Source organism: Liolophura sinensis, chromosome 10, assembly GCF_032854445.1.
Source record: "Liolophura sinensis isolate JHLJ2023 chromosome 10, CUHK_Ljap_v2, whole genome shotgun sequence".
In the NCBI taxonomy this organism is placed as follows: domain Eukaryota; kingdom Metazoa; phylum Mollusca; class Polyplacophora; order Chitonida; family Chitonidae; genus Liolophura; species Liolophura sinensis.
In genome coordinates this window covers 6220629-6244565 of record NC_088304.1, presented here as the reverse complement: position 1 = coordinate 6244565, position 23937 = coordinate 6220629, and the positions used below count along the sequence as shown (strand labels likewise).

The 23937-nt window shown below is 39.1% G+C and overlaps 1 protein-coding gene across 1 annotated transcript; it reads left to right on the top strand.

Annotated features, from left to right (window-relative positions):
* Window positions 1-2626: 2626 nt before the first annotated feature.
* LOC135477258 (phospholipase A2 isozymes PA3A/PA3B/PA5-like) lies at window positions 2627-14877 on the top strand. The gene is made up of 5 exons (XM_064757443.1): window positions 2627-2745; window positions 8494-8583; window positions 9130-9211; window positions 9534-9647; window positions 14454-14877. Exons 1-5 carry the CDS (start codon window positions 2659-2661, stop codon window positions 14717-14719), a joined length of 639 nt encoding a protein of 212 aa, XP_064613513.1. The 5' UTR covers window positions 2627-2658; the 3' UTR covers window positions 14720-14877.
* Window positions 14878-23937: the final 9060 nt, after the last annotated feature.

Genomic DNA, 23937 nt, shown 5'->3' with positions numbered 1-23937 from the left:
GCGTTTTTAAAGTGGGTCAGTATATACTGAAACATCAAATATTCGACTTCTCAGTTTCTTCAGAGTATCTAAGCTTTTCCATTATGCTAAGATTACTGATGTTTTTGTTGGACATAATACTGAGGCTATTTTGACTCGCAATATGTGGAAATCCGAAGTAGTTTCTCTGTCTCCTCTATTACTCGGTGGCAAACAGACTTAGTTACTTTAAGATTCAGGTCATAGCCAGAAAGTTCTTTAGCCAGAAAACTTTAATCGTAGCCCGCACTAGTGGCCGAGGGGTTAGAGAGTCCTCTTTGTAAACCGGGGACCCCGAGTTCAAACCTGAGTCGTGCTATGCCGAAGACTTTGAAGAGAATTTATAGAGGTTGCAGTTAATTGAGGACGTCATACCGACAGCTTCCAGTCCCAGTGTTTCAAGAATTAATATGACATCTGGTGTTCGGTGAACTGTTGCCTTTAGTCCGCGATTTGCACCGCAGAAAGGGCACTGCTTGAGCGACATTTGCAACGTGCTCGTGTCACGCGCCGAACCTCGCGAGGCTAGGGGCAAGATATCCTCGTCCTGCGTTCAGAGCATCGTTGCTTCAAACATATACTTGCCAAGCATAAACAGAGCTTGTATAAAAGGGAATTTATTTCTTGTGAGATATTGAGTCATTCGTCTTGAATCACGTAAAGCTTGATAGTGTGTGATGGTCTGCTTAACGAAACCCTACGGCTCACGCTCATATACCGTTATTTCTTGACTCTTCGGAGTGAGCTACCCGCAAAATTTAAAGCGCTCCTAATTCCAATGGTTCACAGTGCATACGGACGAACATAGCTTCGTGTATTTCACACACGATTTTACATGATGCACCTGTTCTACACATAAAAACCCTGTTCACTTCCAGGTTGACTGGGTGCAAGCCCTCGTCCCACCCTGCAACTCCTCCCACGCTCCCCTCTGCGAACTGATGGCGGGAGAGAGGTGGGTGACTCACGTCCAATAGACTCAGCTTTAATGACTGAGATTGGAGACATTCTTATCGTATCTGTTCCAATTATTTATATCGTGGTTTAAAACTGAACATACTGGTATAACTTAAAATACATTCGGAATTGTAAAGGGAGACTCAAAGTTGCATTATAAAGAGAGAAAATTCACGAATTTTCAGGTTTTATTGATAAGAGTTGATAAAAACCTTCTTTAGCTCCAAAGCATCTCCATTTTGAGCAGGCAAATGCCCGTGGGTTTGTACATCTGAAAGTGTTTACTCACTGATAACAGTATTGGGTACGGTCACTTAGTTCAGGATTTTAAAAAACACTTCCTTTGATAACAGAAGGCTGAAGAACGCTGACCATGCTGGATCAGTTTACTGCGTTAAATTCACAAGGTGCACATTACGGTGTCAACACTGACAATGATGAAAATATCTGAATCTCTGTTTTACAGTTTTGACAGTTTACGAGCAAAATGTATTGACAAAGGAGAAACGAGCTAAAACTATTTCCGGTACTCTTGAAAAGTGCACTATCAAAATTTCTATTGTAATATATAACTGAACATTCCAGTGTAAAATACATAAAACTTGACACATACAATTAGACACCTACAATTTGGCCCTCACTTGATTTATCAAATCATGAAAAATCTAGTTCCCTGTACAATTTTTAATTCCCTTGTGGGCATTGGTGACTCGAGACCATGTTGAAGATAGTAATTGCTTTCTTGTCTTGTTCCCGTTGTAGTGAATAAATAATACATTAGCATTTTACCCCCAAAACATCATCACAAAGGAGAGATGCACAATGTGATTGCAAAAACATCATCACAAAAGGAGCGATGCACAATGTGATTGCAAAAACATCATCACAAAAGGAGCGATGCACAATGTGATTGCAAAAACATCATCACAAAAGGAGCGATGCACAATGTGATTCCCAAAACTTCATCACAAAAGGAGCGATGTACAATGTGATTGCAAAAACATCATCACAAAAGGAGCGATGTACAATGTGATTGCAAAAACATCATCACAAAAGGGGCGATGCATAATGTGATTGCAAAAACATCATCACAAAAGGAGCGATGCACAATGTGATTGCAAAAACATCTTCATAAAAGGAGCGATGCACAATGTGATTGCAAAAACATCATCACAAAAGGGGCGATGCACAATGTGATTGCAAAAACATCATCAGAAAAGGAGCGATGCAAAATGTGATATCTTTCCCTTGCCGGTGACTTCGGGCCATCCTGAAAATGACAATTCTTTTCTTGTCATTTGGTAGCGGTGAGGAAAAAAATACTACTTATTTCTAATTACATTAGGCGGGAAAGTTTCCCGGTTTGTGAGCAATATAGAAGATAATTTTGAGATAACGGCACTATCCCTGAGAAACTGCCATGTGTTCAACGAATGTCAACTATCAAGGTCATGATAGTACTAGATTCAACCTTTCAAACATCCAACAGCTGTTCTGTGCATATTTAGAGATAGCCGTCGACACCTTGTATATTTAATCATAATGGATTTCATCATTTATTGTGGAATAACTTTGTCCTTAGCTACAATAAGTCAGGCGAAGGTAGACAGCACTCTGGTGAAAAGTTACGAGGAACCTGAGGGTTATAGGACTCGCATATATAGCGACGGGAAAGAAGTGGTGATGGGCCTGTTCGATGACGCTGACCGCTTGGTGGACTGCGCTTATCAGCGTCAAAACGTTTCCCTGGTTGCCGTTGTATTCCACGACGTGAGTTTACCAATTGGGGGTATTTAGAAACTAAAGAGGTCCCCATAAAAACGAATCTACTGCCTTTTATCTGCAGCAAATCAGTAGTTGAATGAATGATTATGGCATAACGTCACATAGGTAATATCTCCGCCATATCGTGGCCATCAAATACTTTTAAAAGACAAAAGACAGCATTGCTTTAAAAATCATTTCCGGTACTCTGGATGTGCTTTTGCACCACACTGAAAGACAAACGGAAGTACTGTAAAAATGTCCATTGTAAAGAATAACTTGACATTCCCGTGTTAAATACATACAATTTAGCTCTTAGCTGATTCATTAAAACATTAAAAATATTTATATATCTATACATTTTTTTAACTTTACATATAACACCTGAGTGTATATGTGTTTATGATAAGTCGGTCCATTTTAGCTTTGTTTCAGCCCAAATGTTCATTTCGGTAAATTTGACAATTTCAAGCTTTGATTTAGGAAACCGAAGAGTATATTTTGAGATAAATTTGTATCTTAGCACTTTTAACCTTCGTGCAAAAGATCTTTTGGCACAACTTTCTTCATGGTTATATAATCACTCTGTCATTTGATTTGGAAGACCACTCTTTTACCTATAGATGGACAAAATTTGCGTGCGAATGGAGAAAAGTGTATAGTGGATAGAACGAAATGTTTACAAATAGGAGATCAGGGGTTCGACTCCCATTTATCGTTTCGGACGAACATTTGTGTTTTCTTAAATGGTTTATTTTCAATTACAAAATAATTTGACCATTCTGTAATACAGTTAGTGAAGAATTTCACTCATGACATGAGCACACCATATGCATCAATAACTAGAGCATAGTGAACGACATTTGAAGTGAACTTTGTTCAGAATAACATGATGATGACAAAGTTTGCGGTTTGTCACGCTGGTGTCTGACACACGGAACATCTTAGCTATAAGCCAAAACTCCGCTTTACTGTCTCTTTTCATTTACAGCTTCCTTTGACACTGAAATATTCACAGAATGTAAATTCACCCTAAAGCAAATTGGTAACACACTCTGCTATTTAATTCCAAGCATTAGATGTTCCTTTCTAAGAATATGAAATGAAAAATTGGTTTGTCGTCTTGCCTTGTTAAAACATGACATTGAGCTGTATTTATATATTTATTTATTTGATTGGTGTTTGAAATGCTAGTTAGCGTGCTAAGGCTCTTAGAATCAAATCGGAAAGAAAAAATAAAAATTTTAATCAGAGCTAGTCTTTCCATAGCACCTTGTCTGTGTCATTACCCGAATGTGTTAATATCACAATGACCTCCCAAGTAGCCAGATAACTTCAACCAGAAAAACAAAACGTTATTGTCTGTGACTACATAAATGAGCGATGAGTTAAGCCAATCGGGATCTCTCACCCTTGAGCATTGTATATCTCAGAAGACAAAACTTACGAGTATTTAAACACGTATATAATGCCTCTATATACTTCTATAAAATGCCGAAAACACGGATGACGCTTGGATATATATTTTGGTTAAGTAAGCGGTTTCAAGAAAGTTCTGTCGTACACAAAGATTAATATTAATATGTGTCGTTGTTTGTTAAATGTGATGACAAAACAGCATTTTACGTCGTACATCACAATTCTTCAGTAATATGATGACGAGGTGTCATTAGGTGTGTGTACGTATACTGTGTCTTCTTGTAGCAGGGTGAGTATATGCTATATATACCGCCACTGAAATGTCATGTTGAAGACTGGGAGATATTTTCCTTTCGTTTCAAAATCAATCAGTTGAAACGTGACACAGTTTATCAATCAACCCCTGACTGAACTTGGTCGAAACACATGTTTCTTTCTAAAGAATGGCACGACTACTTACTTTGCTGGCAGATGTTGTTAGCTTAGCTGAACTGCTTGTATATGTAGTTTTAAGCCAAATATCTCATTCATCAGTCACAACTACTAGGTTTTCGGCTCTGTTCACTTGGTAATAGATATCTTTGTTGTTGTTGTTGTCATTGGTATGCATTGTTCAGCTTCCGCTTTCCATGTTTTCTTACAGATTTTTACCAAAACTTACCAAGTAGCTATCCCAATGCTAAATGCAATAGTTCTTTTAAGTGGGAGGTAAAGTGAAAGTGAAAGTGAAAGTTTAAAATAAAATGTAGGTATATATTTTTCCACCACTAACCAGATGAGACTAAATACAATATTCCATAGGATCTACTTTCGCACGACAAAAAAGGTAACACATTTCAACTTAAAAAAACTCATCACATTTAGGTTGGCCACATTTGCAAATTTGTTCGTCATGGATTTAAGAGATTTACAAATTTTGAGGGGACCCAGAAGGTAAAATTCTCAGGTTTGGAAAAAGAAGAGGAAATCCCGGTAGTTACGTCATTGCACTAATCCAACCGACCACCTACAAAGATGTCTCTGAAAAGCCATCAGTGTAAACAGATAACAGGCTATATATAGCAACCCAAATGGCATCGTTTGTTTTTTCCACAGTGTTATATATGACTACATTATAGCTTCCTTCAGCATAATGTAGAGTATATATGTTTTCGTGAAACGCTGCTTTCCAATCATGTCAATATTACCCTGGATTTCCACGAATGCAAATAGCCGAGACATACGCCTCTATTACAAAGACTTGAAGATAGAAGTTAGATAGGGCCGATGGTCTTTCCAAATTAATGCTGTAAACCCTTCATTTTTTGTTAACAAAGCTAGCATTTCTATTCTTAGGGAACTGGTGCATGTATAATTATGCCTGACAAAAAATCAGAAAAAGAAAAGGGTTATGAGTGATTTGAGCAATGACATATGTAACCAAAACTTCCTTAGAAACAAAAAAAGAAAACCCCCATCTTGTATATTTCAGTACAGATACAGTAGGCGTTTGCTTCCGGTGTGATAATTACTTCGCTTGGCTTTCTCAGTTTCCTTTAATACGGGGGCAAACAAAAAAAAAAACCTTGGCATGATTGCGCAGAACACCAAGAGACTGACGTAAACTTTAGATAAGAACAAAGCGACTAGCGAACCTTTGATTAAGGCCTCTGTCCTAGGAATGTACCGGTGTCAGAAAATGGCGTCGACCCATAGCCGAGTTATGACGCTTCTTATTAGGACCGAGGCAGCGTGACGATTTGCACGTGGCCTGGGAAATATATTTGTTGTGCAACTGAGAGGCTTGTTTCTTTTATGCATATACGATAGAACCGGCGTGGTTGTTGTGCTAAATTAGGAATCACCGCGTTAAACACTGGACTAAAAGCCAGGGAAACGTTTTAAAAGTATTAATCAGATTTGATAACATGGGTTTAGCTTTTTCCGTTCTTTCCCATCTGGAAAACGGTTTTGACATTGAGACTGCATCTTTGACTCACAATTTGACGCAGTCAATGTAACAAATTCAAACCTCTTTAAGAATATTTAGTTATTTATTGAGATTTACATTAATTAGTCATACTGAACTCGTCTAAATTAATTTTCCCTGAAATTCAAGACATTTGCTGTGAAATGTACGGGTCTTACCCTGACTTCCAAGTCGTGAGTGTATTTGGGCGATTATATACTATGCTAAATGGAGACACCTGTTACTGTTGATGAAGCTGTTAACCTTATGTAGCATTCGTTTATTCAGTGTGTGGGAGTGGTTTCCTGTACAAGTCCTTAATTGGTTGCTGTGTTGAGCGAAATACGAGTAAATCACGTGTCTCAAATTACATTAACTTTGTCATTCACTTTGTAATTATACGATGCCATAATGTTTCAGAATTCTGTGGCAGTTGAGGAAGGGTAAGCAATTTCCAAACTCCAAAGAAAGGCTTAGGCTATATATCAAGTTGCAAGTTAAATGGTGATTAACTATCGATGTTATTGGTGTTTTATAAAAAAAAAGTTATTTATCCCTGAATTCTTAAAAGGGTTATAATTGACCAGCCTGTACTTGTGTAAATGCAGAACATCCGATTTCATGACCAAATAAATCTTTTCAAAAATTTCGGGTATAGCTTCTTCAAATTATTTTTTTTTAAATTTGTTCCGCGTTGTTGGTAACAAATATTTACATTCTATATATGATAGACAGAAATACTGCGTGTGAAGTAACTATATCTCATAGGTAGTCAACCATAGCTTGCCGTAAAATGCCAGAATAATGTGGATTAGAGGTGTTTGTAGCCCAGCTGTTCCCGTGAACATCGTATTCCACAAGAACTATTTCTGTCAGCGGCAGTAAAACATCAGCCATCATGTAAATAAATAAATCTTACTTTATGCCCTCTAACATTGGTATCATTGGATACTAAGGGGGCAATAAAAGACCTCTGATTATTTTATATTTTTCGTGAGTTTCTTTTCGCTTTGTGTCTGGGAAAATGAGCAAAGCCACACCATTAGCAGGCATTAGCAAGTCCTGCAGTGAGAATTATTTGCTGAAGAGATAATCCAGCAGGGTTTTTTGGACATAACAGACATGCTGTCATAATTTGTAACGGAAAACGGAGGCAAGTGTTTACGATATTTGGTTACCCTCCAGTGTTATTGCTTAGGAAATAACAAGTAAAGCGTCTCAAAAGCATGAGAAAGAATTGGGTTTGCCACCAAAGGCAGTAATCGCCACTAAAAAGCAACTAGCGTGAACAGCGCGGCACATGCCACTGAATACGTATACGAGTTAGTTTAGAGCAGCGTGTGGAAAATACCTCCATGAAGTGGAGAGCGACAAAATGTACATAGCAGATTCGGTTGGGTGTTTAGCTCATTTGCACAGCAGCAATAGCTTTTAGAACTTATGTGTTTAACATGTTTTCGGCTTGCAACTGAGTGGCACGAGCGAAACTTACCCGAACTAAACTTACATCACAGGTCTTTATTTTCTCCTCCATCATAAAGGAACCGAGTATACAGGGTGTCCCAGAAGTCGTGCATCATCCTGATTTTCTATTTTTTCTGTGTTTCAGATTTCATACTGATTTTAAATTTTTTCTCTCTTTCAGAGTTAATTATGGCTAATAAACTAATAGTACAGGAAAGAGATGAATCGGTTTTTGTTTGGAAGAGATGGAGCAACACACCGCTCTGTAGCTCCAGCATTCAACCTCAACCTGGATGGTGCACGACTTCTTGGGACACCCTGTACATTATAATTTCGTGTATCCAGTGTTGCCTTGCAACATCCTAGTCTTGAGATCAAATCAGTGCTGTGAATTTTTGTCATTTTTGTTGCCGTTCCCCGGTTAAAAAATGCTGAACTCTTCGATAGTCGACGTTGATTTTGTTGTATAGCGCAGATCAAAAGCTGAAGATTCGCTTACCTACTAGATACAGAACAGAGATACCATTACCCAGGTTATGCGGACTTTGATGTCCGACTTACAAAGAACTACTGTATTAGTGGTGTGCAGTATCTCAGCCATATGCGCACATTAGACACAATTCGAATTCGAATTAGACACAGCTATGAAGCAGAGTTCCAGAGACACTGAACGCCCTGTCCATATTTACTTACAGGAGAATTATATTCATTGTAAAACTTAAGAAACCTAGAGTTTCTTTTCATCCCTGCTCCACAAGTGTGTACCTGTTTTGTTTTTATTAGTCATAAATCTGGTCAATTCCCTCTGTCAGAACATTTTAGGGCGACCTACCATACCGCACCAAGAAAACGTTAGTGCCCTGTACTTTTTGGTGCAAACTCATTATATTTTAATTAGTCTATTGTTTTGTGATGCTCCGCAGGCCATTGTGAAGCAGACGTCTGGGCAAATGATACAGATGACCGATGTTCGGCTGGTGACGCGGGCGTGTAAGCGCTTCATCAGGAAAGTAGTGAGTCGTTTATATATTATAACAGCACGACCTGTGTGAAATGTAACTGTTTATACTAATGCTAAATCCGGTTTGCAATTTGAGGACAGTGTTGTCGACAAAATGACAATCATTGAAATCAAACGCGTTTTCTGATATAGGGACAGAAAAAAATTAAAGCTAATATATATGTATTTGTACACTTCTGCTATATTTATGTGGTGAACGAAATGAAATGAAATGTACTAAACAGTTGGTTATACGGTATCATCTATAGAAAGTCCACTCGGTGTATCAAGTACACAACACGGCTAATCCTCTTAAATCTAATACGATTTAGTAATAATCCTGGCTCAGTTTTTATATACACTCGCCCTCTAGAATGTCGGTAATATGTACTATGCATCGCAGTGCTGGCTTATTAAAGTGCTGCATCACTTGAATGCCATGCCGAACACACCAGACATGGCACAGCAACACGATACTGACACCAGCCTTGGGACTGACGGAATATACCGACTCAAGACCGAAGACTTACTTCTCCATTCTTTTCGCTATTTGTTTAAGTTACGTTGGACACCAGGGGAGCCAGATCCGGGTAACTTCAAAGAAGCCAAGCTGAGGCAAAGTCTGCACAAAGGGATACCGGGTACGAGAATGTTCACCCACTGCCCACAGTGCCCTAAATAGTAACCAAATTAACACTTTGCATGATTACAAGTGTTGCATAATTAAATGTCAGTTTTTGCAAATATACCACTTTTATCAGTAACGTGATACAGAGGTTTTTGGATTTTGGACTTGCAAAATGAATTATCTAAAACCGGCCTTTCGATTCTAGTAAACCTCGACATTACTTTTGACAGAAGGGATTATTTATAATCCGTTTCTAATAGCTAAAGTTTTTGTTTAGGATTTTTTTAAAATTTGGCTAATTTATGTTCAGCGGAAAGATACCCTTTAATCGACAGGTACATCAATGTGCAGTCTCCGTGGACACCAGTTGAAAACAGGAAACGACGTAGTGGATCCATCTACCGACAAATGTTGCAAACAGCTCCATTCGTGCAGTGTCTCCATTCCAGGTATGAGGGTGGAATTGGGGGGGGGGGGGGGGGGGGGGGGGACGGTTTAAGTCATCTGTACATAGATCAGACAGTTCACTGATTGCATGGTTGATTGGTATAATTTGTAATTATTTATTTAGATGGACTTACTTTTTTATGTCATTGTTATGCTATGACAGCATCGACAAGATGTTTTCTCTTACACGATGGCGTGAACCTTTAGGAGTGGATGTCACCAAATTACACGGAACAAACCACCAGCCTTTGGCAAGTTACTGATAAACTTGTGACGTGTAAAAATGCACATAATACTGGTGAAAGACAAGTGGTCTTCCACAAACCGCTTACCGTCACGAAGGTCAGGCAGTATTTAGGCACAAAAACAAATCAATGGCTTAAACGCTGACAGGGGGCCCCCGTGGCTCAATTGGTTAGCGCGCTAGCGCAGCGTAATGGCCCAGGAGCCTCTCACCAATGCGGTCGCAGTGAGTTCAAGTCCAGCTCATGCTGTCTTCCTCTCAGAAAAAATTACTTCCCGTACGTGGGAAGGTGTTCTAACAACCTGCGCATGATAGTGGGTTTCCCCCCCGGCTCTGCCCGGTTTCTTCCCACCATAATGCTGGCCGCCATCGTATAAATGAAATATTCTTGAGTACGGCGTAAAACACCAATGAAATAAATAAATAAACGCTGACAGGAAATAAAATAGTGTTAATATTTATTTATTTATTTAAATGATTGGTGTATACTCAAGACTACTTCACTTCTACGACGGCGGCCAGCATTATAGTGGAAGGAAACCGGGCAGACAACAACAATCCGCAGACTGCTATCAGACCTTACCACGTACCGCCAGAGAGGAAGCCGGCATGAGCTGAACTTGAACTCACAGTGACCGCATTTGAGGTTCCTGGGTCATTGTGCCGCACCGGCACCCTCCTAACCCCCTCTGTCACACTGGCCTCCGGTGTTAATATATACGTCGGGGTGTGGTGGGGTGATATGATTGTTATCTGCGCTGATATCTGTAATACAGCCACGGTTAGCTACGTAACTAATGTGAGTTGGGTGACATTGGATGTCAATCAGTTCGTCGGTTGCTTAGTCGATTAGTGAATGAGTTGGTCAGCGTGTTGGTTACCTAGCATGTTCGTCAGATATTCACGATTTCCAGTTTCAATTTGGGTTATCTGCCCTGGAATCAATGCGTTTGTCACTCAGTTTATATGACATATATAGACTAGACAGTTTATAAATCAATCAGTCTACAAATCAATCAATCTATACTTCAATCAGTCGATCTACAAATCAGTAAATTTATAACTCAGTCAGTCAATCTATAAATCTGTAAGTGTAAAATCAGTCAGCAAATACAAAAATTAATTAACTAAGTTAAAAAGTCAGCCTATCTTTAGATCGGTCATTCTTTAAATCAATCTATAGAGTTGAAATCGATGCTTTATTTAAACGCCGTCATATCAGCTCACATATGGCTAAAAATATAGTCGACCATGCTTTATAAATGAATGATCTCGCCACGATATGGCTATAATCATTCATTCATTCATTTAAATGAATGGTTACGGCTTAACGCCACATTGGCAATACTTCAGCCATGTCTGCGTACGTTGTTGTATGCCATAATCATTCATATTTGTTCTGCGTTCTTATTACGGCAATTGTCTTCGTAACTGCCACATTCAACCTAAAGATCATTTTTTTCCAAGCAAACTATGATAAATCACGCTTCGTGTTATATAAAGACAAGGTGGGTTAGATCATAATTATTAATCAATCAAACTGTATTCAAAACTGGAGTTGAGGTGTTAGATTATTTTCCCGCTAGGAAATATAAGCTGTCAAATAAATACAAACACCTGGCGATAATGTCACATAACGGTTACATCAAGCCTAAAAATAAAATATATACATTTATAAAGAACGACCATGGCAATGTTGACTTACAGGTACAGAACAAGTTTATGATATTTTGCAGAAAGAACTGTTTATCCTAACTTGTTCCCTTTTTAATGGCATGCTTGCCTCTTTTTGATGCACTGCTTTTTCTAGTGTTATGTATGTGTTTAGCACTACATCGTAATTTGATAATATCTTCAGAACATGAGCTTACACATATGCACACAGATTATATTTCTTCTGCATAAATTCCGGGTGAGGATTTCGAGGAGTAATTCGCCTCGAGATGTTTTAAATGACCTGCGTAATAACTCTGTGAGTTTCTGTATCGTAAGTAAGTTAATGTTCCAAAAATTTCAACGTTTTTCTTTTGTCTCCTAAAGTACACCTTGGTAATGATTTACAGGTTATTAAATTGAACAAAGCTCAGTATTTAATGTTAGAGGACCTATTAGTCCGCAGTGAAAAATTCTTTAATTGCCATTTTTGTACTCGGTAGCTTGGAGTTTTGGCACTTGTCCAATGGTGGTGTGGTACTTTGTTTAATAGCGTTTCCATTCTAATGAATAATGCACGCCACAAGGCATTTGTCCAAGATAATAACAAAAAAATGTAAATTAGCTGCCAGCATTTTTTCAGCAAGTTATCTATAAAGCCAACGAACACTATAGCATATAATGTCACCAAGGCCGTGCCCATCCGCTGGCCACATTCTCTTTAAGAATAAGAAAGCCATTTGTTATGGGTTTGGCTATGGATGGCCATGGGTTTGCTGTTCGCCGTGGTATAAGTAAAAATGCTGTTGAGTACGGCGTAAAACACCATTCAAATAAATAAATATTATAGTGACATGTAACAGCTGTTTGGTTTCAATAATGGCTTGATTGTTGCTCAACCCCATTCTCAAGAGTTTTTCACTTATACCATGCTCGATTCATTTGGCAGAAGAACAATAACTGAAAGAGCAGGTCAACTGGTACGCCTTTGGCGGAAAAACAAAAGATATAATACTGAAAACTATGAGTGCTAAAAAAAATTCAAATGACGTCTTACCACAAGTCAAACGTCATTCAAGTGTTGACATGACTTGAGAAAACTCTACATTACCAAGCAATTAGGGTGTCAAAGGCTTCTGAAAGTAACATACATTAGCATTAGATGAACCGAGAAAAACATACACACACACAATGTACGAGTTACGTCAGTTGTCAACTGAAAGGCGTAAACAAAATATTATAACAGTAAACACATGGTTGGGTACAGCGACAGAAAAAAAATCCAAAAAGTAATTGACCTCAAAAGAGAGCCCAGTAACTATGGGAGCGCCTAACAAAATTTGATAAGATGGGAATACTTTGTTCAGTGTGAAAATGGCTCTGTAGGCAAATAGTTGACCGACAGTTCCTTTGGCTGTTGTTGGAAGTCCACTAGCTCCTGGCCAATGGAATCTCCTATCGCTTTTTCGGGCGATCTTTTCAGGACGTGACAAACTTTGGGTCACTTCCCTAGATATGTTCGATTCTCCTCAACCATAACGCCGCCAAAAATCTTTCACAAATCAAATAAATCAGTTTTACTGGATTTTTATTGATTTTACAGAAAAGCAAACCCATAGTACACTAATGGCACAAGACAAGAAAGGTTTTATTTTATAAAATTCAACTTGCAAAAGCAAAAACAGAAAGTGTTAAGGAAAACGCGTGTTTGAAAAACTGCTTAACCCTTCCTGAGATAGCAACAAATTCCATATTCACAGTGAACACGATGAAGAGATAAGCAGATAAACATTCAACTTTGCTTTTCTCTTGTGAGTACGGTGAACGTCCTAAACTGGAATTAACACAATTAACATAGAGCTTTGTAACAGCCGTCCGATTTAACTCTCTTTGAGGATTGCGGAGCAAGATTTTGCTTTCAGTGACCTTTCTTAAAGCACTGAGAAGCTTAGATAAATACTTGTTTTAGCCTATGAACAGAACAAACAAAGTGTTTTCTCAGAAGAAAAGAAAACTAATGCATAAAGAATGTTCCGCTAAATAGGTAGTTCTTTAGCACGCGCATGTTAAACAAAATCAACTACTATTACTTCAACAAAACCATCTGGTTTCGGTTAGGTCGTACAAAATGGCGCCGTGACAGAAATGGCTGCCTCTGGCTGGTTTTCAAATTCTCCGCTTCTCAAAGGATCTAACAGCATTGACGTGACTTGATGCCCCCCCCCCCCCCCCCGTCCTCCCCCTCCCAAGTTATGACGTTACCTGAAGAGGCCCAGCTATTTCTGATCCCCTGATCGATGGGGTGACATCTTCTAATCCGGTTCACACTGGTACATGTGTGTCAAGACATCAGGAGCTTTCCCAGGCATCGGGGAAGCGCGGTGCCTTTTAACTTGTCTCATCTGCTTCCCTCTACTCATGGGCATTGCTACGGTTGTACAATTGAAATAACCCTGATAACGATGTCTGTCAGTTAAGCATTATAGAAAAGACAGATTAAACTTCAGTCAAATTACCACTTTCAGAAATTGATTCTATGTGATTATGTTCAATTTTTACGTCGTTGAAATGAATCCTGAAAATTTAGATTTTTTGTATAAAAGAATCCTGAATTTTTTTTTATATAAATGAGTTCAGAAAATCTAGATTTTTATATAAATAAATCCAGATGAATCGAAATTTTTGGAAAAAATGAATCCTGAAAATTTAAATTTTTATATCAGTGAATCAAAAAAAAGTATATTTTCGGTATAAATTAAATCCAGAAAATCTAGATTTTTGTTTACGCGAATGCAGAAAATCTATATATATAAATTAGGATTAAATTACTCCTGAAATAATACCTGTAACAATTGTTTTTTTCTGGAAATGATGTATCACACTGAAACCATTTTAAAACAATCCGTTTCAGGTTGGACATTCCAGTATGAGCATTTCAACATTCATCCCTGGCCCCTCCCTCACTGCAACTGCTCAGAGGCGTTTTATTCTTGTCTCCGAGACTCAAAGGGGCCGCTTAGCAAAGAGGTGGCTAATCTCTATTTCAATGTCATCAAGCTGAGGTGTTTCAAGGAAAGAGACGAGGACATCTGCACTCACTGGGACGAATGGTACACAAAATGTAAAAACTTTACAAGGACAATATCCGCTTCCGTGATGGAGAATGCACGGTTCTGAACTGATTTATCGTGATTAATCGTGTTCACATCATACTCATTCAAATCGCCATAACCGCTTCACGAGACAAGGTTCATGCTACTTTGCGAATGAATGGGAGAACAGTTTAAAGAGAGGGGCAGATACAAGTGAATATATGGCTCACAGTTAAACAAATTTACGTGGACAAAACAAACTATTGTATCATTTTATGAATAAAACTCGAAAACTTGAAATGAAATGACTGAACAAAGATGTTGTATGAATGCCACCGATTGGTGATTTTTGGCTTATTTTGAAATTTTTCATATATATATATATATATATATATATATATATATATATATATATATATATATATATATATATATATATATATATATATATATAAATATATATTGGGAGCTTGGGAGCTCAGGTCCAGCTCATGCTGTCTTCCCTTCCGGTGTTAAGTTGCCGACGGTCCCCTAGCAACCTGCAGATGATCGTGGGTTTGCCCTCCATGGATTCTGCCTGGTCCCCCCCCCCCCCCCACCACCACCACCACACCTATATAATGCTGACCCCCGTCGTATAAATGAAATATTCTTGAGTACGAGATAAACCACAATCAGATAAATAAATAAATATATGCCTTAAGGGTCAGGTTGATGGATTGCATGAAACCAGATTGCCTGGAGCAAACCGTCGACCTCTGGCAGGTGAATCAGGGTGAACTCCAGCCGTGAGTTGTGAGGGTTCGAACTTGCAACCTGTGAAACGTCAAAGCAGTACTCATGTATTGTAACGGGTGGTTTACCAGCGCATATTTAATTTTATTCGGACAAAAAATATTAAAAGCTGATTCCGCTGCATAACTAATCGTAATTTGGTCCTTATGCAAATTAAACTTCCTTAATTGCCACTTTGCACAACCGGATCTCATGCGAAAAATATGCACATAACTTCGGTAGACAAATGGTTTGAATATATACAGAAAGTCCTTGACATTAATTATTACCGTATTCGTATTACATATTTATGTTCAGGAAATGACTAGTTTACTAAATTCCTATTTAAGATGAGAGTCTTTCTGTTTTCTAATGAAAACAGATGTCTCTGAAAACGTTGTGTTTGTGCCCTTGCAGTTCGATGAAACGGAATACAATATGTACTGAAAGGAAGGGAAGTCTGGTTTTGTTTACAAAAAGACGTCAAGAGAGGGGTTGATATCCGCTCCCTTTGTGTTGGATTTTTTCGTACATGAATTTGACTTCATGCAGAATGTCCAACGCCAGTTTTAATTCAAAGCCGTCACTGTTTAAACACATGGGTTAAATAACAACACCGGAAGTAACAAAAGGGCCAACGCCCAAGGTAAATTAGAACAGACATCCTCAAGTGTATTAGCATTGTATGTTTGAAGTGGTTTGTAGAACACTCTAATTATGATTTTGTCAAGAAATAGATTTTATAGGAATTCCGGAAATACTCCCACCTACGCCATAGTCATGATAGTCAAAGTCAATTGGCATGCACCTTTCATGCAAAGGAGTGTTCAAACACGTTCTCATTGCTGTAACACCGGGTTTAGGAAATGGTTTTTAAAAATGTCACCATTAATTCCTCTGCACGTCATATTCCCTTTGATATTTTACCTGCAAGCATATTTATCTTTCATGTTTTGGCAGTTTAATATTTCATTTGGAATTTCGCCCAAAATACACGTAGTAAAAGCACAAGGCGATTTCTGCGCCTAAGACAAAGGTTAACACGACGCCAGGGTAAACAGCAAGGTCGTACGTAATTGCTGCTTCTTTACATGAATGATTATAGCTTACGCCCCTTTAGCATGTCCTCTCCGCTATATCCTGGAGATCTTTCTGTTCAAGACAAGACACAAGACATTTGTGAGAAATCTTGAGAAAACAGATGAAACTGACATGTTAAAACACGCAGAACATGTCATTCTATATAAGATATCACGCTTGATACAATATTGTATATAACAATTTATGCCTGAGAAGAAAACTTAGCACTCTAATAAACATAAATATATTGTTATAAGCTGCTTTATATGAAGACTTAAGGGCTTTCTGTCGACAACTAATATTCCAACATGGTACACGATTTGAATACCAAATTCACTCAGTCGCCTAGAACATTGCGTCTTTCCAACTTCATTAAAAACTGTTGACTGCCTCTCTTTGCATGATTCCGTCCTGTTTTCCTACTTCATACACTTTCTTAGTTCTTTGGTGGTTTGTGTTATACGTCGTTTCGGGAAGTGGCCTTATTGACCGGGAACGTCCTTATTGACGGTTGGTATACGAATGTCTGTTTCGACGCATAGATTCTCCTGAACCATGAAAAATGACCAGAGGATGAAAATTATATTTATTTAATAGAAAAATGAACTAATGAGATTGATGTTTGTTAATTCGTCATGATGCGCTTAGTCGAGATAAATGAGTAACTGAGTGGTTAACGTCATATGGACCTAATCCGGATGAATCGAACCCCCTGGATCTTTGCGTCTCTTGTCAGTATCAGCTCACATAAATGTAACAAAGTAGGTGAGGTGTACGCGTACTTGATGTAAGTTTAAAAATCTCTCATTCTTTATAAATGGGTTAAAAACTCGGTCAATGAAAATTTAATATCCCTTTTGTGAATACACGGCTGCAAAATATGACGAAAGTTGTAAAGAAAGCCTTTGTCAACAAAAAAGTAACATATACTAATACATTACATATGCCTGACAGCTTGAAATTTACTCATATGCCAGATACCATCGCTGAATCATTATATATGCTGACATCCGGTTTATTAGACATGATTAATGCATAGGTCCTCTGACGAAGGAGAGTAGGAGCCTTCGTGGCTGAGGGGGTTAGTACGCCAGCATGGCGCAATGACCCAGGAGTCTTCCACCACGGTGGTCGAGGTGAGTTCGACAGCTTATGCTGGCTTCCTCTCCGGCCGTACGTGGGCAGATGTTCCCCAGCCTGTGGATGGTTGTGGGTTTCCTCCGGGCTCTGCGTGATTTTCTATGCCAGCCGCAGTCGTAAAAGTGAAATATTTCTTAGCACGGCATAAAGTACTAAACAAATAAATAAATAAATAAGTGGTCTACCAATTACAATCTATAGCCTTAGAGAATCGCCCCAGCTTCTCAATTTTACACAAGACCTAATTTCCCGCTTTGGTATAAATCTATAGTTTTCAGACAAGGATTTGAGGTATACGTGTTTGTATTAGGGATACGTAAATTCAGTGCTTCTCCTTTTGACATCCATTTAGTGAATGAGTTGTAACAGCACAATACAGCACAACATCTCAAATCAAGTCTAGGCCCCACTCGGAGCTGAACCTGAGTCTCTCTCTTCTCGGCCAGACGTCAACACGACGTAATGAAGTCTCGTTCAATATATTGGAAGTTACTTCTCCGCTGTAGTTTATAAAATGAAACTTAATAAACAACACAAAATAAATGATGTGACGTAACGGTTGTCCGAAACGAAATATTACTACATGTATTTCAGCTATGAAAGAAAAGACAACATAGTGTTCTTCAAGGTTGTCTAACGTAAACACTTTTCAAGAATACTAGTAGTTATACATTTAATTTATCTGAATTTTCCTGAAGCTTGAACGAGGGGTCTAAAGATTATTGACTGTAATAAGAAAACACGATAAAAGTACTGGAAGCGACATGATTGGCTGGTCTCCATGTAAATATTAGCCAGTCAGCGCGCCTTAGTCGTCAAACTGCTCCGAACAGAAGGCGACGTCCCCAACGCCCAGCTCTTTCTGTCTCTCACTGTGATAATAAACATGCGGCTGTATTGTGATGTTGTCTTTATGCTTGAAATGCAAAAATTGTTATGTCATGCGTATTAGCCAATTATAACTGATTACCACAGCTGAACAGGAGATATCGTTTTTATTTTGTTGTTTTTTTTTTGTTGTTTTGTTGTTTTGTTTTGTTTTGTTTTTGCATCAGACTTTCAACTTACGTGAAGAATCCCACAACTTCCTCGTTACTCGATGACTATCGCATATTACATCATATATCTATGTTTCCTTTTCTGTATTACACCAACCCTCTTGTCTGGCAAGTGAAATAGTAGCTGGAAGAGTTTCAGCCCCAGTTTATACATAGAAAGTCTGAAATACAGATATATTATCACATTATTTATGAATGATTAATGCATCATTAACGTCCCATCGGCCATATTTCAGCCATGTCACGGGGATCATACTGTTACTTATATCCAACTGTGTAGAAATGCGGTTCAAGGTAGACAATTGTCTGAAAAAGTGTTAGGCTGTTAGGGGAAAGTTGTCTCCCCTGATTTTGTGTTCCTTTGACACCATGCACGTTCTGTTAATTTGTTTGCCTGTGATTTTTGCCTCTTAGCTTGGGTTTTTACGTTATGCTTAACGATTCTTCAGTCAAATTACGACGAGCAGCCATCAGGTGTGTACATATATACTGTGTCTTCTTGTTGCAGGGCGAGTCCTTGCCGCCAAAGTGCGGCCCTCACTGAAGTATCACGCCGAAGACACCAGACATGACATCCCACCAAGTCACATTATACTGACACCGGGCCAACCAGTTCTTGTTTCCTTGATCTAACCTCTCACCTCTGAGCGTCAAGTGAGCCAACAACAAACACCATTTATAAAGCCTTTGGTATGATGCAGCCCGGGTTTGATCCCGGGTCTCCTGAGCGGACGCTTTTAGTACTATTAGGCCACTGAAGGAATGGCGGCATACGTCATAGTGCTGGAAAGAATGGGTGCACTTCATGTAAGGATACACAACGAAACACCTCCGGAACGGAAGTAAGGGGAATCAAGAAAATTCGCTGACCGAGACTGGGATTGAACCCCAGTCATCCCTAAGAAATATTTTTCCTCTGTCACCGCGAATCTATCTCATTCCAGTGTATACTAAGACAAAGCTTTCATGAATCTAGTAGCTGTGTTCAATCGCTTGGCTCGCCATTATAACTTGCCAAAGGTCGGTGGTTGACTCTTGGCACTCAGGCTTCATACAACCATATTATCAGCCTTCCACCCATCAACATTTAGGTGAAACGTTCTGGTTTGTGTTTTTTGATTTTAAAGTTTTGTTACACCAGACCATCTTCTCTCAGCGGCAGACTGGCCAACGGCCATGGTAGTGGAGAGTTCAAATCCAGGTCTTGCCAGATCGGCTGCGGGTTTAAATCAGGATATTTCTCCGGTATCTCAAGAAGGGCGGCGGTTTTGTCAGGGCACCCCGGTTTCCTTAACCTAGAAAACTCATCGATAGGTCCTCGAATATGACGTTTAACACCTATCAAAAAAATGAAAGCAACAGCTGTCTAAGAGAATACCATGAAGCGCTGGGATTAACTGAGGAGTTTGTGGGACACGGCAGCGAGACTTTCCCAATGACATATATATGAAGAACTCTACGTTAACGGGGCAATTGCTCAGGCGTAATCTCCCATTGTTCAGTGGACCGTGAAACGGACAGATAACTATATCTTGAGTATCTATCTCTTCAGAGGGTGTTAAACGAATCCGGTCAATCTTAACGATTATGCTTATCCATTATCAGCCGTTTTATCTTTTTTAATGGCTGTCCATCACATGTAAATTTCAGAGCTTTAAAACCTGACGTGCATGTTAAACGTACAACCGACTTGACAGGTATTCCAACGTGAGAAAAACAGGCATGATGGCATTCGAAATGCAGGTGACTGTACACAATACGACAATCGAGCAGGTAATACAGCTCATGGGGTCATCTAAACGGTTTCTTTCTTTAGCGGATTTCTCTGGAGAGTGTTTAATTATGACTGTAACTTCCGCTGGTGTAGCAGGTTGTTACCGAGTTGATCAGGTTTCATGAGCGCATTGGTTTTCCTTACTATTTATGTTGTAAATTTGTCAACTTCAACCTCAAACATATACATCCCCTAACTTCCGCGTAGTGCCATGCCATACCACCAAATACAGCTAGCACTTTTTTCTAGAACATATCAAAGCTAGCATGCTAGCAGCAAACTAATCAAGCTAGCATGACCACCATATTTTTTTTTTTTTTTGACCTGCGCTTTCTGGAAATGAAGAATTGACATTTTGTTACCTTGGTACCCTCCAGGATGGTGGGTAGTAACACTGGGGGAAAAGTTATTTTTCTCCAAAACAGACGAAATTCTGATATATTTCAACTTGGAGCAAAATAACAGTGCAGATATTTATGGTGCATCGACAACATAAACTGTCTGTGTGGGAGCATTACCCAATCAGTGATCGTTCACTCATTAGTTCGGAGACAAATCTTGGACTCAATTGCCTGAATTACACATGTGTAGCTCTAAAATGCTTGTCTTTCAATTGCTTGGAAACAGGAGTCAGTGAGTGAGTGAGTGATTGGGGTTTAAAGTCGTACTTAATAATTTTTCAGTCATCCTTAGAAGGAAGGAATCCTTAGAGTGCATGTAATGTGCCGCCATGTTGCAGGACAGATTTTCCACCGCTCCTTTATCTAGTGCTGCCTCACTGGGGCGCCTACCGAAGGCAAGTAAGCTGCCCCGCCGCAGCCATTATACTGATACGGGTCAACCATAGTACTGATATTGGTCAACCAGTCGTTGTATTATCCCCTTCATGCTGAACACCAAGCGAGGAAGTTACAACGTCCTCTTTTAAGGTCTTAGGTGTGACTCGACCCAGGACTGACCCTGGATCTACCGGTCCCGAAGCGGACGATCTACCAACTGTGGCATGGAAACGAGAGGTAGGGCTTTGTAAATCAAAAACGCGTAATGTGAAGTGACGTGTTGTTTATAAGAAAGAAAACATAAATACATGTTTTCGTCTGCAAACTTCCGATGTTTGTATGATTGTAGGACATTTGTTCAATTTTCATTTGTAGCGATGGCGTTGTTAAGATGGTAGGTTTTCAAAGGCCAGAACGCACGAGGTTGCAGTTCAATGCCGGCCTCTGACATAGAAATTGTGACATCTATCTTCTATGGCATAAAGCTGTCGACCGGGGTTTATTGAACGTTAAGGTAGTCCCATCCTTGACGGTTCCTGATGAATCACCCGCAGTGCATTCTCACGCATATACACTCTGCCAGAATAATTTAAGTAAATTTCTACCTGGAGCATGTGATACAAACTTTACATTGCCAACAATGTATTCTGAATACAATGCATACAAAAAAGTGTACGCATGCGCCTGTTCGATGAGGTATCATCAGCATGTAAATAAGTTATATAAATATGTAGAGATTGCGATCTGAACTCATTTCAAACGGATAACCTTCACAACCGAGTGCACACTAACCCTAAATCGCTATGGGTTCTTTTTCATAACTTTATCAAATTTCTAATATGCCGTGAATTGTTAGTTTAAGAATGTTAGTGTTTTATTTTCTTTTTAACTTAATCGATCTTCTTGGACGCATCGGTCAAGAAAAATACGACATTTTCCACACCAATCAGTATTTATCCAGTGACTTGTTTGTTGAACGTAATACTTGGACTCATATACGTAGTTACTTACAGAAAGTGTGAAAAAGGGATACATAAATACGATATGGTAAACAGCACAGTAAACTTTTTTTTATAAATGATGCATAATTAAAAACAGATAAAATATGACGTCACATTGCTGTTACAGACGTGTCATATAGAGGTTCCATGCCAACTGTATGGGCGACGATCGTCCTTTCATAGAGCTGTTCGTCGTCGGCGAACTGTCTGATCAATGAGATCGTGATTAACCCAACTGTATACGCTGTAGTTCACCACATTTACTGCTGATGCTGACACAGAGCGGCGACAAGTTGTTGTTGTTTAGCATGATCACATCACAATCTTTTTTTATAATCGTAATGTCTTTTGTCGATCATACGATCGACAAAAGACATTGAGAGACTACGTTTTCTCCCATGTCCACGATTTCGTGGATACATATCAGTTTAAGCTATTTGTGTTGATATCTTGTTTTCTTTAATGCTTGAGCCAATATACGAAGTCCTTAAAACGCCAGCTCTGAGTATCAAATTCTTTAAAACGCCAGCTGTGAGCAGACAGGTAAAAAAGAACACGTCTGACAGCACTTGATTCAAAGCAATTAAAAAGAGAACAAATAGCACATTTTATGCGAACAGGCAGAATGTTTACGACACTCATTGAAGAGTTTTTACAGAGGATAAAAATAATATTCAACTCAGACTTCCCCCTGCACGCGATGATACATCTGACCGAATTACTCCCTGACTATTAATTGTTCCTGAAAAGGCATTATACACCACTTTTCTGCGTTTTTAAAGGGATGAATGTGGGTACTGAAAATGTATGCTTTTTGACAAAATTAAACCTTTATAACAGAAAGTATTTATTTATTTGATTGGTGTTTTACCCGGTACTCCAGAATATTTCACTTATACAACGGTGGCCAGCGTGATGGTGGGAGGAAACGGGACAGAGTCCAGGGGAAACCCACGATCATCCGCAGGTCACTGGCATATAACAGAAAGTAATACCAGTATAATTTTTTATTTATGGTTGCATGTTTAGACATTTGCATACGTTATGTAACTACTATGTTACTACATCCAGGTTTTTGACTGGCGTAGCATAAATCGTCGTTTTTGTGACTACAGATTTAGGAAGTAGACCAAAAACAACTGGGACAGCTAACTCGACTGTCACTAAAACTTAAAAGTAATTGCGCGTCTAATTGACCACATTCTACAAGCTGTTGTTATTGTGGGACCTCTTATCAGCTGACCTCACAGTTCCGTTATAAAGCCGTCTTGGAGAAAAAAAATGTGTCCATATAAGCTTGTTCCCTGTTACAAACAAATGCTCAGCAGTGCAAATAAAGCGTGTTGACAATTGAGCTGTGTAAGGGTCGGCCGATAGCCTTACGAGCACGTACAGCTTATGCCAGCCAGGGATCTTTTAATAGCCGAACTTCACAAGCCTTTAGAAATGCTGTCAATGACGGGGGCTATCCGTAGCCGTGTTCGCAATTCGAGCTCAGGTCGTTTAACATCGCAACTCGTCCGTGAAGGTACATACCGTCAGGTAATATAGTATGCTGGCCGGCTTTTATGATGTAGCTTGCACTGGGCTACACCGACTGAGCTTTTGTTCCACACAAGAATTGATTCAGTTTCATGAAGTATTTGCACAGTGTCCTGGTTTCATATACGACTTAACACGGAGCAATGAATAGAACT

Excerpts from the sequence above, each read along its gene's own strand:
- LOC135477258 (XM_064757443.1), top strand. The coding sequence starts at position 2,659 with ATGGGCCTGTTCGATGACGCTGACCGCTTGGTGGACTGCGCTTATCAG. Across the intron at positions 2,746-8,493 it reads TTGCCGTTGTATTCCACGAC|GCCATTGTGAAGCAGACGTC; the intron begins GTGAGTTTACCA and ends GATGCTCCGCAG. Across the intron at positions 9,648-14,453 it reads GTGCAGTGTCTCCATTCCAG|GTTGGACATTCCAGTATGAG; the intron begins GTATGAGGGTGG and ends AATCCGTTTCAG.